This window comes from Lutra lutra, chromosome 5, assembly GCF_902655055.1.
Source record: "Lutra lutra chromosome 5, mLutLut1.2, whole genome shotgun sequence".
Taxonomy (NCBI): Eukaryota; Metazoa; Chordata; class Mammalia; order Carnivora; family Mustelidae; genus Lutra; species Lutra lutra.
In genome coordinates, this window is record NC_062282.1 from 92,091,265 (window position 1) to 92,106,109 (window position 14,845).

The following is a 14,845-nucleotide window of genomic DNA, read 5'->3' on the forward strand; positions in this document are numbered from 1 at the left end:
TCTCCTTTGTGGCAAAGGGCCTCTCTTAAATGGCATACAGAGCCGTGATAATGAGGCCTTCGTAGATGCAAGGAGAGTAGTTTAATGATATCCATAGAGGGGTCCAGGTTGGACCCAGGTTACCACTCCCCTCTAGTCTCCAGTGTAAATGACCCACTGAACATGGACTCTGAGGGTAATCTTCTTAATATAATTAGCCAGTGATCATTCCAGGGGGACTTCAAAATCTTCTCTAATGCCACTCTTGGGGAAGTAAGGAGAGTTGTTCCTCGCTTCTCAGGTGAAAATTTGGAACTCATTTGTCCTCACGTAGCATCATTTAATAGTATAAGTAGTAATGTTCACCCAGTACCTTGGACACATGAATTGATGTTCGGGGACTGTCCTAGAAAGTTGGCACCATTTATACCAATTTACAGATAACCTCTATGAACACAAAGTAGGTAACATGTTCAGGATTATGTATATCTTTGTTCTTTTTAGTTAAAGAGGAATTGCCAATTGAATTCATCCTAACTAATTTGTTAGGATGCCACTATTAAGTGGTAAAGCCTCTCTTCCTCTACTTGTTTCCATCTCTCAATTCCCTTTTCTTACACAGAGCTACCCCATAAAAGCATCACCTCGATAACCAATCTTGAAGGCTGGGTCGGACACCCCCTGGACCCTGTGGGCACTCTTTTCAGCAGCCTCATGGAAGCCTGCCGAATTGATGATGAAAACTTCTCTGGGTTCTCCGATTTTACAGGTAACACTAGTGGCATTCTCTCCCTCATGTGCTTTTCTCTCTTAGCCTGAGTGTCATTGGTCATTGTTTTGGTCACAATTTGTTTAATGAATCCATAGGGTTAGTACTTACAGTTAGCAAGAGAACAAGGAAAGCATGCTTTTGTGAAAGGCTTTACCAACGGGGAAAGTCTTGGAATTGACAGTTGGCAGCACGTGTTAACCTTAAAGATACTGGGGTGCCTGGGTGGCTCAGTGGGTTAAGCCTCTGCCTTCGGCTCAGGTCATGATCTCAGGGTCCTGGGATCAAGCCTCTCACCAGGCTCTCTGCTCAGCAGGGAGCCTGCTTCTCCCCTCTCTCTCTGCCTGCCTCTCTGCCTACTTGTGATTTCTGTCAAATAAATAAATAAAATCTTTTTTAAAAGTTAAAAAAGAAAAAAAAAAAAAAAGAACCTTAAAGATATTGAGCACCTGGATAGCCCGGTTGATTAAGCGTCTGCCTTTAGCTCAGATCATGATCCCAAGGTCCTGACATGGAACCCTGCATCCAGCTCCCTGCTCAGTTGGGGCTTGCTTTTCTCTCTACCCTTCCCCCTGCTCATGCTTTCTCTCTAACTCACTCACTCTGTCTCAAATAAATAAATAATCTTAAAGATACTTATTTTCTTCTAGCCAGTGATTCTGCATCTAAGAATTATCTGCATTTATCACTGTTTTCCAGCATCATGATTTAAAATAAAGATGTGTATCCTAGCATTTAGAACTAGAAATTTGTCTGCATTAGAAGTTACTGGTCACTTAAATAGGTTGTAGTCTACTTTAAGAGAACTATCTAATGTCATTAAAAGTGTTTGACATCACACATTCCTATAAAGCAGTGTTTTGAAATTTCTCTCTGCCTCATGAGACTTAAGCATCATCCCTAAAATGACTGCGCATGGGCTGTGGACAGAGGTGTGGGAGGCAGGAAGGGTTGTCCCTCAGCTGCTTTCATGCCCACGTGAACTCAGAGGGTTAATTATATTGCGCCTCCATAATTTCTTCTGTGGTGTTTGCCTTCATGGGTTATTGGTGCCCCAGACTCTGTCAGGACTGTGAAAGGTATGACTCTGATCCCTTTCCCTGGGAGTTTGCTGGTTGAAGTTTGTTAACATTTCTAAGAGAAATACTTCAACAGAGATAAGAGAATGTCCAAAGAATCCTTCCTCTTTTGGTAACTGATGGCTCTTTGGTAACAGAAAGGACCTTGAAACTGGGTTACTTTGTTGTGTTCTCTACTTTTCTCATTAAATTTCAACATTGTGATAACAGTTTGGAAACTTTTTTTAATGCCATGCTTTAAAGAGTTGGTAACTATTGTAGTCATTATGTAATTTTGCTCTTGTTTAAAGTCTTTTTTCACTCTTAAGTATTCTTACTATTTCTTCTTAGATTTGTAGGGGTTTTTTGGTGATTCATTTTCACTGGGAGAAAAATTTTGTGATAGTCTATTCCCCCAAAACATACATATCTTGTCATTCATGGTCATGTTTTAAAGGATCCTAGAAAACTGTTACCTCATTCTCAAATAATTCATGTTTCAGTACTGGGTAAAATAAATATTCATACCTATCAGTACCTGCAAAAGTATTGTATCTGAACTCTGATTTCATTTGTGACATTTTACAGAGAATATGGGACAGTGCAAATCTCTGGAATACCAACATCTCCCTGTACACAAATTCTTAGAGGAAGGGGAATCCTATTTAACATTAGCTGTGGAAGTAGCCCTGGTCGGGCTGGGACAGCAGCGTATCATGCCTGATGGGTTGTACACACAAGAGAAGGTTTGCCGGAATGAGGAGCAGCTCATTTCCAAGCTTCAGGAAATTGAATTGGATGACACACTGGTGAAAATTTTTCGCAAGCAAGCAGTCTTCCTATTAGAAGGTAGTGTGATAAAGAAGTTTTCCACTTGTTCTGCCAATTTTATTAAGCGTGAAGCTTTCTTATGTTGGAACTATTGCCTGAATGGATTCAGTATGGTAGTTATTCTGATGGTATGCTCTCTGAGTGTCATAGGAATGTTTACTATCCAAAAAATAATACCACTTAGTCCAAAGGTATAGATGTTCAGATGTGTGTCATTTGATTTCAGTGGTTGTGTAAGACAGCCTATTAGAAATGAGCCCCATTTAATGCCACAAACTTTGAAAAGGACTGTTGTCATTTAGTCTGCGCTGTTACTCAGATAAATGCAAGTTTGATATTTAGTGGGTTGTTGCTGGTAGCCATGTACCTATTTGCTTGATCAATTGAATGAAATGGAAACTTCTTGTCATTCCTCTGAAGCATTATTAGGGCTGTTACATGACATCTGGGTTTTGAATATGTCATTTGCACATGCTAGCAAAGTACTGGAAGCTGCAGGAATGAATTTCCACTGTACTAATTAATTTCAGAGAATTAATTAGGCATAGATTCACCAAGTTCAAAGTTTCATGGAATCTCCAAGGCAAAGTCTAATTTTCTTCCTTTTATAAGGTCAAGAGCTAAATGGCTTAAGAAATTTTGGTTAGCATTATTTTTAAAAAGTGTTTTGTTTTGTCTCTGTTTTTGGTTTTTTTTTTCCGGAAAAGAGTAAGTGTAATGAGTATAATAGCCTAAGCTTTAACACAAATTTAGGTGATGCCTAATTGGTAAAATTGCTTCTGTCTCTTCAGTATGTCGGTGTTAGTATTATTGGGATTCTCTGTGATTGATAGGTTAATAAAGTGTGGTGTCTTAATCTTATATTCCGAACGGTTGCAATATGGGGAAGGGATTTAGAGAAAGTAACATTTCACAACCTCTTTTATTTGTCCAGAGCTAAAGATCTCTTTGAAAGAAAACATTTTCATCAAATGTATTACACATTTGTATGTTTTAGAAGTGCATTTTAAAGGGAAGATGTTCTTAAAACAAAATTAAAAAATTAAAGGAAAAATGTTCTTAATGTCATGTTTAATTTTGGTAAAATTTCTGATATTCATTTTTTTGAAGCCCTCACCTTAACTTTTTTTTTCTTCTAAAGATAAAGAAAGCCTTTCTTGGCAAATTTCAAGTGATCTTCATTCTTTCGTTACTGTTTTAGTTTCCTCCTATATAATTCCTTTTGATATAAGCACTATCATTAGCCACAAATTCTTAATGCTCTCACTGGCTCTTAGTAAACAACTTTTGATTTCTGTTATACTGAAGGATAGGAAGAGTATGTGTGCTTTTTAGAGTTGATGGTGTCTGATACCTGTTTATCATTTGCCTTTTCGAATGTCTCCATGTTCATTATTCGTGAATATTTTAAAACTTTTTCTTAGTTTTTGGTTAGTGCATCTTTCCCTCTCCCTGTTAGACATTTTTTCTAAAGAACTGTGGTTTATATGGAGTGCTCTTTGACTCATCATAACCTCTTTTCTTTTCCTTTCCTGAATCCTGCTAGGGTTGTAGAAAGTGGGTGGTGCAGGGCAGGAAGCAGTCCCAAGGGGAAGCTGAGAGACCATTTCTATAAACTCCCGAAAATAAGCACTCCCTGACTGAGTTGACTGCACCGGGGCACCAAGTTCTTCGTGTTTTTTCACTCTGGAAATTTCAGGGGCAAAACAGGGAGCAGACACTAACTATTCTGAAATACAAGATGCTAATGTTTTCTGAAAAAGAAAAAGCAGTGACCCTGTATTGTTGCTGTGTGTTAATCACTCTTGACCACAGTAAGATACTGGCATATTGGATCAATTAGTATATTGGTAAAGCATTTCTGGGAGTTCAGGGATTACAGTCATTATTAATCTATAAATAATTCTGTGATACCTGACTGAATATGTTTCTGGTTGGAAGCTATCATAATAATAAGTGTTGATTATGCATCCTGGGTTTGTTTGTTTGTTTTGCATAGCATGAAAAGGTAACTTGATGATTTAAGGGAAACACTGAAAGGAAATGGAGGAGAAATGAAGTGGATAATCTGCAAGTTTGCTATGAGGCCTTCAGTAAAATAAGAGGCCTTGCAATGAGGCCTTCAGTAAAATAAGAGTTAGTGTTTTACTCTGCCCAAGTTGGCATCACAAAATACTGCAGCAGTGGGTGGCTTAAACAATGGAAATTTCTCATAGTTCTGGAGGCTGGGAAGTCCAGGGTCAAAGTGCATATCAGTTAAATTTCTGGTGAGCCCTCTCTTCCTATAAATGTCTGTCTTCTTCTTGTGCCCTCCCAAGGCAAAGGGGGAGAGAGCAAGAGAGCTCTCTGATGTCTGTTCTTGTAAGGCCACTAATCCTGTTGGATCAGGGCCACACCCTGTGAACTCAAGTAACTTGTTCATTACCTCTGTGTAAAGGCCCTATCTCCAAGTACAGTCACTTTAGGAGTTGGGTCTTCAGCATATGAATTGGGGTGGGGAATATAAACATTCAGTCCATAATAATAATAATTTTAAAATTTGGCTAAAGGCAAAGCTATAATGCTGTATCAACTTTTGAAGACTTTTGGGTCACTAAAACGTTTTTGAATGTCTTAAACAACAAGAAGAAGGGTAATAGATTTAGTAAAATTAGAAATCTAGGATGGATTTTAGTTTGCCTAGGTAAGAAATAAGATTTTATGAAAATATAATTTTCAAAATACTTAATGAGCAGTTAAGAATACTAAACAGTAAAATAATGAAATGTTAATATAATCTCTGTTAAAATGATCTAGAATGTGTCATGCTCCTACCCAGTGCCCCATTCAGTAACTCCTCTCACCATTTCTTCTGAACTGCCATTTCTTGCATTCTAAACTCTTTGCCAGACTGATTTGTCTCATGGAAAACAAATGTATTATGTCCTTTGAGCAGTAGTGTCATGGTTCATAATTCTAGAAATCATGAAACAGATGTTACCCAAAGGTGACATGGAAACTAATTTATTAAACACTTTACAGTAACTAAACCTCAAAGTACTTAAGTGGAAAGTAGTTGAACTAACCACTGGTTTCCTTTCAAAATGTATTTTAAAATTCAATATCACCTTTCTTAGGGACAGCATTCAGAGAGCACACAGGGGAAGTTAGCTCTGCCACCATGCCTGTCATAACTTACTAAGAAATGAATTTTGACAGCTTAAATGTAATTTTGCTTTTGAAATTGGTCTTTTGGAGCCCCCAAAGTGGTAGATTTCCAGTTACTTTAACTTTTTTTTTTCTTATGCCTATGGTGAGTATCAAATGTGTTACTGACTATTCTTTTATTATTAATCACTTCCTGAGAATTAATATCTATTTCTGCTTATTAGGAGCAACAGTGTTTAAAGTCTTTCTATTGGGATTTGTGATTCAGATTCCTCCCCTGAGGCAGAGTACTCTTTTCTGGAAACCCGGCTTGTCTGTGCCCATAAGACTGATTGGGTCCAGGGGCAGTTTCCAGAGTTCATCTGCAGAGTCATCTGTGCATTTGAAAGTCCAGATGCTCAGATGTTCCACATTGAGAAAGGGTGTTTCTTGAATTCCGTGAGATTTTGTATGCTTCGGAGGGTTTCTTTCTCTGAAGCAGTTATAATGTGAAAAAGCTCTGCCCCCTAGCTCTATGAGTCTCATTTTAGCTATGGTATTGTTAGTTGGGGGACTGTTCCTGAAGTGAATTTGATATTGGATACTATACCCTGTAGAATCATTTTTGACTAAGAATTGTATTTCTTTCTACTATGTCACTTTGATTACATTCTTAACTAGATTAGTTTGTATATGTTATAACTTTACATAAAAACTTTATGAAAATATACTTTACAAGAAGTCTTATTAGTTCCTTTTTTAGGAATGTAAAATGTGTATGCTCTCTTCCCACAGCCGGACCATATAGTGGTTTAGGCGAAATAATCCATCGGGAGAGTGTTCCAATGCACACATTTGCCAAGTATCTCTTCACCTCTCTCCTACCTCATGATGCTGAATTGGCATACAAAATTGCACTGAGAGCGATGCGGTACGTATTCACAGCCCGGCTGGGCAGAGGCGATCCAGATTCCCCACGGGGAAAAAAGGCTGTTCACTGACTTCTTGTTCATTCATATTTCTTGTAGGCAGCAGAAAAGCTAAAGAAGCCATGCTTCTTGGATTGTTGTGATGGTGGTTTGTTGGTTTGTTTGGCTTTTGTTTTACAGTAAAGGAAGAATCGTAACCTAGACCGCTTCGTACTTGTGCTCTCGGTGGCTTTTTCCTTATTTCTCTGGAAGCTAGCATTTGGGAGTTAGAGAACAATTTTAGGCCAAGTTTAACCATAAGGGAGCACTGGTTGAAAGCTTCCTGGATAGTTGATTGTTTTGAAAAAGTTAGATTTTTGGAACAGTGGTAAATAATAAGTATACTTGCCTGAATGTGTAATAATTGAGGGAGCCTCTCCCACCTGCATTAATTCCACATGCCATCATTAGCACGGGAAGGCCATAGTACCACTGAAATACCTCTGTGCTCAACTGGAGGATGAGGAAAGATGGGGCTGTGGCTTGGGTTTAAGGCTTCCCTGTTAGGCATCTTCCAGGACCTGCTCTCCTCGCTCTGACTGCTTCCAGCCCTTCCTTTACAGTAGTAATAATTGGATTATGTTGTTCTCTGCCACTGACCTTTCTGTTTCACTTTCCTTTTTAAAGTCTGTTCACCAAATATTTTGATCATAAATTTGTCTAGGTGAGTACTTTTTAATGAATTTAGGATTGTATTTTTCAGTCTTATATGTTGCCTATTAAACCTTAAGGCTCTGAAAGGCATATCCACCTTTCTTAAAACTTGAGATTTTGTTTTATTTTTTTTAAATTAAAACACTCCTTTGTGAAAGTGCACACTAGACCCAGTTATAGTCACCAAAGACAAACTGTGTACACACTCAAGAGCTTGAGGTGTTGGAGAATAGTTTGATCCCATCCTATAGAATCTTTTCATGAAAGATTCTCTGTCTGTAACCAATGTAGGGGATTCAAAAGAAATTCTTGTCTGTATGAAGATAGGTTTTATTTTTCAGGGGGCCTCTTTTTTATGCAGCGCCTGGGTGTGTGTGTGTTTGTGTGTGTGTGTGTGTGTACGTGTATGTGTACCTGTGTGTGTGTCAGTGTGTATTGAAGCTTACATCCTTTAACTTGGCATTCTTCCCTTGGCACCATGAAATAAATCTCATTAACCTATCAGAGAAACCTTGTGAAATTCTCATCTGTTTTTAATTAATAACTAAATAAGTAAAAATCACCCCCCCCAAACACACCCACTAAATTACCTTATGCCCCTTGGTTTTTATTTTAGAGCACAGCTTTGTAAATAAGTCCCTATTCCCATTTTTGGAAGCTGAAATAGAAGTTGTCAGATGAAGACAGATGCTCAGCTCTATACTTCTTAAATCTTGAGAATTTTGCTCCTGCTGCAAAGAGAGGAATGCTAATGTTATGTTGCCACCAGATGCTATTGCTATGACCGCTGTGAAGTTGAAGGGTAAAATGTGATAAGGTTTCTCTGTGCTTCTGGCTTATGGGAAGGGATCTGTCAGGTGAAAAGGCTTGCTTTCCTAACACTCAGAAACTCATTTATGTTTGTCCTTGGTTGCTGCCAAGGCAGTTTGTTTATGGAGGATACTAGTGGGGCAAGGGGGGGGGATTATTTTCTACCTCTTTTCTTCTACTTGCCACTACTTCTGTTAAAGCACTGCTGTGGAAGGGAGGTAGTAGGACCTACTAGAGCATCTTAAGGCACCAGGGAAACAGGCAAGAAAAGAGACATGTAGCCTACTTCCTTCTTAGTCTTTCTGGAAGTGGTAGAAGGGTGGGGGAGCTGGAAAAAGATGTTTTTAGCACTCATTTTCTCATCTTTTCCAGGCTGTTGACTAGTTTACTCTACAGCAATTCTGGAAAGATTTGCTGGTGAACATAGGAACATTCTGGGTTTTTTGAAAAGTTAAAGTAACTCCACCAAAATTCTTATTAATTTCCTACCTTAATGCTAACATCTCTTTGTCCCTAGATGAAAGGAAAAGAAAGTGAGGCATGTGGCCTGCCAGAACAGTAACTGCTCTTGGGCGGGACCCCAAGGCCAGCATCACACCCTGACCCTGTTAATTCCTGTTGGTCCTTAGCTCTTATTCCCTAACACTGGTATACTTGAGTCAATGTTAGTGTTCTGGTGATTGTGAAGGAATCACTGCAGTTGTAGCTACTCTGCTAATCTCTTCAGTACTTCTGTTTGGAAGAGATCACTAAGCATGTGCTGTTTTCAGTAATTGTTCTTTATTTGCCGACATATTCTTAATCAAAGATAGATTGATTGAAATCAGAGATCACACTGAATTTGTGCAAGGCTGTCAAAGGACAAATACTTGGATCATTGGCATTCATCATCTCTTGATAGGATTGATGCAACGTATTCGAACTATAAATTCCTGAAATTAAAAGGAACTAGCTCTGCAGGAAGTATGAATCTATGGAAAGGAGGTTATTTTTGTTTAACTTCTCCCTTATTTTGTGTTTTAATGAGCTAGCTTATCCATTTCAGCTATCCACTGTTCCCTGACTGTTGTAATCTCAGTCTTCAATGTTCACTTGCCTATGAGTTTCTGTTGACTTTTACTTTTTCAAGAGTGTGATAAGATTCAAAAATTTTACAGTAGATGCACATCAAGTTTTGTGTTTCAGATTTTCTCAATGTTCATATCTTAATTTTCTTGAATATTACATTTCTGAATGATGCTAAAGAAAAGAAATCTCTTAGGTTTGAGTACTGAGCAATTAACAAGATGTCTTTGGCATCCAGATAGCAGAGTGTAGCTGTACCAGCTCTTCCTGCACCCAGGACCTGAATCAGTTTCTCCCACCATCTACCCACTCATCTGCCTTCTGTTCAGGTCTTGTGGCCAAGGGGTTGGACAAGGAATAACTAGGAACCAACTGTCTTGTCTTCTCATTACAGGTTACTAGTATTGGAATCTACTGCTCCGACGGGAGATCTCACCCGCCCACACCATATTGCATCAGTCGTTCCCAACCGGTATCCTCGCTGGTTCACGCTAAGCCACATAGAATCCCAGCAGTGTGAGCTGGCATCCACCATGCTGACTGCAGCTAAAGGTACTGGATTGTCCTGACACCTCATGATTATTGTGTTTGCCTTTTTTCTTTTTTTGAAGGATCATGTTTTCTATTAAATTGTCAATAGTGGTGCCAATGTTCAGTTGTAGGGGATTCTCTTCCTTAGATGTTAACTTAGGAGGAGGAACAGGTGCTACTTACTCGAGCCTGACACTTTCCTCTTTTAATTGCATCATTAAACTTGGTGCTGGTGGAGTTTAGGGTTAGTTACTATGCCATGGAAATGGTGGTTCAGGTTCAGAAGCAGATTAAAATGTTAGGTTACATTTTTTTTTTTTTTTCCTCCCAGAAATATTCACCAAAAATTTGTAATAGGAACTAGGAGGGCTTCTTGCTGTCTCATGTTAGTTCTGGTTAATACGTGCTTTTAGTCGTGAAGGGTGTGTCTTGGTGTATCGTTTTTGTGAAACGGCAATTCTTAGGCATTTCAGTAACTCTGGGACACTTAGTTGTTGTAACATTTGTGCCACATGTGAACATTTCAGGTAAATTAACTTGTGCTTTATGTTTTGTTTTGTTTCCTTTTTTTCCCTCCTCTGTGTGTGTGATGGTTGTTTGATGTTTGGTTTGGTTTGGTTTTCCCTTGTTGCAGGCGATGTTCGGAGGCTGGAAACAGTATTAGAATCCATTCAGAAAAACATTCACTCCTCATCCCACATCTTCAAGCTTGCCCAAGATGCATTTAAAATAGCAACTCTCATGGACAGCTTGCCAGACATCACTCTTTTGAAAGTGTCTCTGGAACTGGGCCTGCAGGTACGTGGCTGGTGGTCATTGTGGGGGCCCCAGGGATGGCTAAATAAAGGCGCCAGCTCTGCTTGTTTCCAGCTGGGTAGTTGAGTACAACCCTGTGACGACTCCGTGCACAGAGCTGTTAGATTCTGGGGGCGCTCCCAGTCAAACCAGACTGCTGCTCGGGTGCAGCGGCTGTACATCTAGAAGCCCTGTTTTTGTCCTTCAAAAAAAAGGGGTCATTTTCTGAATTCTAGCCTTAGTTTCTCCTTTAGCGAACGGAGGAGATTATCACTAGTAAGAGACTTAAGTGAAACTATCGTGTACTCTAAAGAATTGGTTGTTGGGGTTAAAGTTGTAGAGGAAGTATGATTTTTTTTGTTGTTGTTTGCATTTTCATAATAGATGGGCACTTCTAGCTCCTTTTTATAACCCTAAGAATAGTAGATAAAGGAGTGATTGGGCCAGGGTCCAGTTTCACCTTTCCCAAGACCTGCTTAGACGTTTTACCAAGGACATTTTGAGTTAGTCATACAGATAGATGTTTGCTTCCTTATAGTTTCTTAAAAAAATTATTGTATAAACCCAGGAACTGGAAAGTTTATATGTTGACTTTTCTAAGGAATTCTCTTTTAACATTTGCCTTTAAAAAAAAATCATCATTAAAAGTGGTGAAAGAAATTGTTATCTAATTACCTTAAGTATGGGGAATAGAATGCCCTGATAAGATGTTTTTTAGTTATGGATTCTCCTTATGATGATTAATAGAGTTTGAGAATTAGATTATATAGGGAAAGCACACTTCCCCTATACGGTACTGTACAAGCAGAGAGTATAGGGGATTGCATTTAAGCTATACAATGACACTTCAGAAGTTTCTTTTTAAAAGTGAATTGGTGCTAGTTGGCCTATATTTGTTATTATTGCCTCTTAGAGGTTTGATACAGAAAGAACCATTAACAAACTTTCTGGTTATTTGGAATTCTGGCAGGCTTTTTTTTAATAAATGGCAGATTACTGAGAACTTAGTCCCTGCCTTATTCTCTCTAGAACCCAAGAAGGAATCCCACAACACCTTTCTGAGGCTTTAGGCATGTTATGTCCCAGATGTTCTGAGTGGGGAAAGCAGGAAGAGACGGATAATTTTATTTGGGGATCTTATTAGAAAGTGAAAAAATCAATTGATGCCAAAAATGATTGCTTTCCAAACCCCTGAGTTATCTTCATGATCACCAGGAAAAAGAGCAACCAGAGATCGAAGGTTATTGGTTAATGGTTATTCTAAAATACCTCTTTGCCAACTGAGGGGTTCCTAGTCAGAATTAAGTTCTTGAGAAGCCTCAAAAATCTAGAACCATGGAATTTGTCAAAGCTGAGAAGGAGAGGGCCTGGACTCTGCTTAATACTGCAATCTGGCCCTCTCATTTTGCAGATGACAAAGTGATTAATTGAGCAACTCGCCCAGGATGCTGCATCTGGTCACTCAGCCCCCCTGAAGTAGAATGCAGGCCTTCTGTCTCCTAGGCTGGGGAGCCATGAACGAATTCAAATTGATATGCAGAACTTTGCTCTAAATATGGCTCTTCATCCTTCTGGTAGTAGGGAATATTCCTCGTAGTTTATGCCTTGGGATGAATTGTTTCCTTTTGCATTGATGTCAGTTAATCTTCTGAAACATTGTGGTGTTATCTTGTCTTTACAGGTTATGCGAATGACACTGTCAACCTTAAATTGGCGACGACGGGAGATGGTGAGGTGGCTGGTAACGTGTGCTACTGAAGTGGGTAGGTAAACTCTGGAGGAGGAGCTTTCCCAGGTGCCTCATGGTTGGATTTAACTCGTCATTAAACAAATATAAGAATGTGTTTCTTTTTTTACCTTGAATTTTCCAAGGCTTCTTGCTCCTTCTAGCCCTTGCCTCCAACCTTTAGTTATGCATACCTGCATTGTTCTTCTTCCAAACTATCACATTTGTGGGGTATCAGACTTGTTTAATATTGACTGAGTCACTGAGTAAATACTTTTTTTTGCTGTTCTGTCACTCTTAAGGTGCTTTTGGTAACTTTTTGTGAAAATCAGGTTTATAATTTTATATTAAAGAGTTCTAGAGTGAATCCTTAGTAGATTGGAAACCAGCTTTGAAACTAACTTGATACTGTGGGTTAGTGGGTCAGGCCATTTTAGTGAAAATAATATGAAGCTCTCTAGTTGTACTGAGATTTTTCTTTATTGTCCTGGGGCATATGTCATGGTATCCAGCAGATAAATGATTACCGGGTGTGGTTTAGGTGAGCCTTCAGGTATGTGAAAGCTATTCATAGGAAGTTCCTCCAGGTTGCCCGTAATCTGCATTTGGTGAGACTGTCAACCAGCTGTTTCCTCTCTCTAGCAGTAAATTGGTACCAAAGAAAACTACATTTCCAGTAGGAGTGCCAACAAAAAAAAAAAATGGTGGTTGCCTTAAATAAATGTTGGTTAAATTGTCTGTCTCCCTTCATGTTTGCATCAAAAAAGGGTACACACTTTTACTGAGAGGACGCTACCTCTTCAGTTTTTAGATACTGTAAAATCATTCTTGCTTTTTTTCTTTTATTACTCTTAATGGTTTGTTACTTTGGGAAAAGGGAAATTGGTCTTAATATAAAAATTATATTGTTAAGTTGTTGAAGTGATGCTTCAGTGAAGCAGTACAAAGATAATACCAGTCGAAGAACTGCTCTACAGCTTCCCTAATCCTGTACCAAGGTATATACCTAACTTCTCTGTGAGATTTTCGTACCTACTCTTTAAATCACTCACAATTAGGTTTTTCCTACGGCCCAGGCATATTGGATCTCTGCACTTAGAATGGTTATTTTATAAAGATCTTGTCAGTTATTTCTAACATCTGAGTCACCTGTAGATCTGCTTCTGTTGACTCTTTTCTCTTGATGATGGGTCACATTTTCTGTTTCTTTGTGTGTCTTAATCATTTGTATTGTGTATACTTTAAAGTTACAAACACACATACCACATAAAAAGTCTGTATTTTGGTGAGAGTCGTAGTTACTTCTGACTCAGATTCTGTAGCGGGTAACTGACAGGAGGGCCCAGTGAACTAGAACTCATTAGCAGAAAGCCATTTTCTGAAATGGCAAAGCGGCGCAGTCCAAATACCAACTACCGAGGAAGTTTATTACAGGAAGTTCATGTTCCTTTCAGGCATTTCACTGAATAACAGTCTATAATAACCTTATTCTAAAAGGTTGCTCCCAGGCACATTACCTTACAGGATTCTCTGGCCTAGCTCACGTCCTGTGCTGGTTAACCATATAAGCATTGATTATTAGGTGGAAATAAGGCAAGACCTCTGGGCAGCCTCCTCGTCAGTAATAGGGCTTCTCTGTGTTCCTTGAAGGTGTTTATGCCCTGGACAGCATCATGCAGAGCTGGTTTACCCTCTTTACTCCCACTGAGGCCACAAGTATAGTTGCGACCACCGTGATGTCCAACAGCACCATCGTCCGCCTCCACCTGGACTGCCACCAGCAGGAGAAGCTGGCCAGCAGTGCCCGGACACTTGCATTGCAGTGTGCCATGAAGGACCCTCAGAACTGTGCCCTCTCCGCGCTCACCTTGTGTGAAAAGGATCACATAGCTTTTGAGACGGCGTACCAAATTGTTCTTGACGCTGCTACGACTGGCATGAGCTACACCCAGCTTTTTACGATAGCACGGTACATGGAGCACCGCGGGTACCCTATGAGGGCCTACAAGCTGGCCACCCTGGCCATGACCCATCTCAACCTGAGCTACAATCAGGACACACACCCTGCCATTAATGACGTTTTGTGGGCCTGTGCGCTCAGCCACTCCCTTGGTAAAAATGAGCTCGCAGCTATAATACCTCTGGTGGTCAAGAGTGTCAAGTGTGCAACGGTACTGTCAGACATTTTGCGCAGATGCACTCTGACCACTCCTGGCATGGTGGGACTTCACGGAAGGAGGAACTCTGGTAAGCTCATGTCACTGGACAAGGCCCCCTTGAGGCAACTCTTGGATGCCACAATTGGGGCCTACATCAACACAACGCACTCACGACTCACACACATCAGTCCTCGGCACTATAGTGAGTTTATCGAGTTCCTCAGCAAGGCCCGAGAGACCTTCCTAATGGCGCATGATGGACACATTCAGTTTACACAGTTTATTGACAACCTGAAGCAAATCTACAAAGGCAAAAAGAAACTGATGATGTTGGTTCGTGAGCGGTTTGGTTGATAGAACTTGTATGAATGGGG

The 14,845-nt window shown here is 39.7% G+C and overlaps 1 protein-coding gene across 2 annotated transcripts in view; it reads left to right on the plus strand.

Annotated features, from left to right (window-relative positions):
• Nucleotides 1-14,845, plus strand: part of ZSWIM6 (zinc finger SWIM-type containing 6) — a 220,932-nt gene that overhangs the window by 204,663 nt on the left and 1,424 nt on the right. For both annotated transcript variants that reach the window (XM_047731664.1, XM_047731663.1), the window contains exons 8-14: nucleotides 602-748; nucleotides 2,395-2,655; nucleotides 6,559-6,694; nucleotides 9,655-9,812; nucleotides 10,426-10,589; nucleotides 12,268-12,349; nucleotides 13,963-14,845. The exon at nucleotides 13,963-14,845 is cut by the window's right edge and continues 1,424 nt beyond it. In XM_047731664.1, coding sequence (XP_047587620.1) covers nucleotides 602-748; nucleotides 2,395-2,655; nucleotides 6,559-6,694; nucleotides 9,655-9,812; nucleotides 10,426-10,589; nucleotides 12,268-12,349; nucleotides 13,963-14,825 — 1,811 coding nt within the window. In that variant the 3' untranslated portion in view covers nucleotides 14,826-14,845. The remainder of the gene's footprint in view (nucleotides 1-601; nucleotides 749-2,394; nucleotides 2,656-6,558; nucleotides 6,695-9,654; nucleotides 9,813-10,425; nucleotides 10,590-12,267; nucleotides 12,350-13,962) is intronic.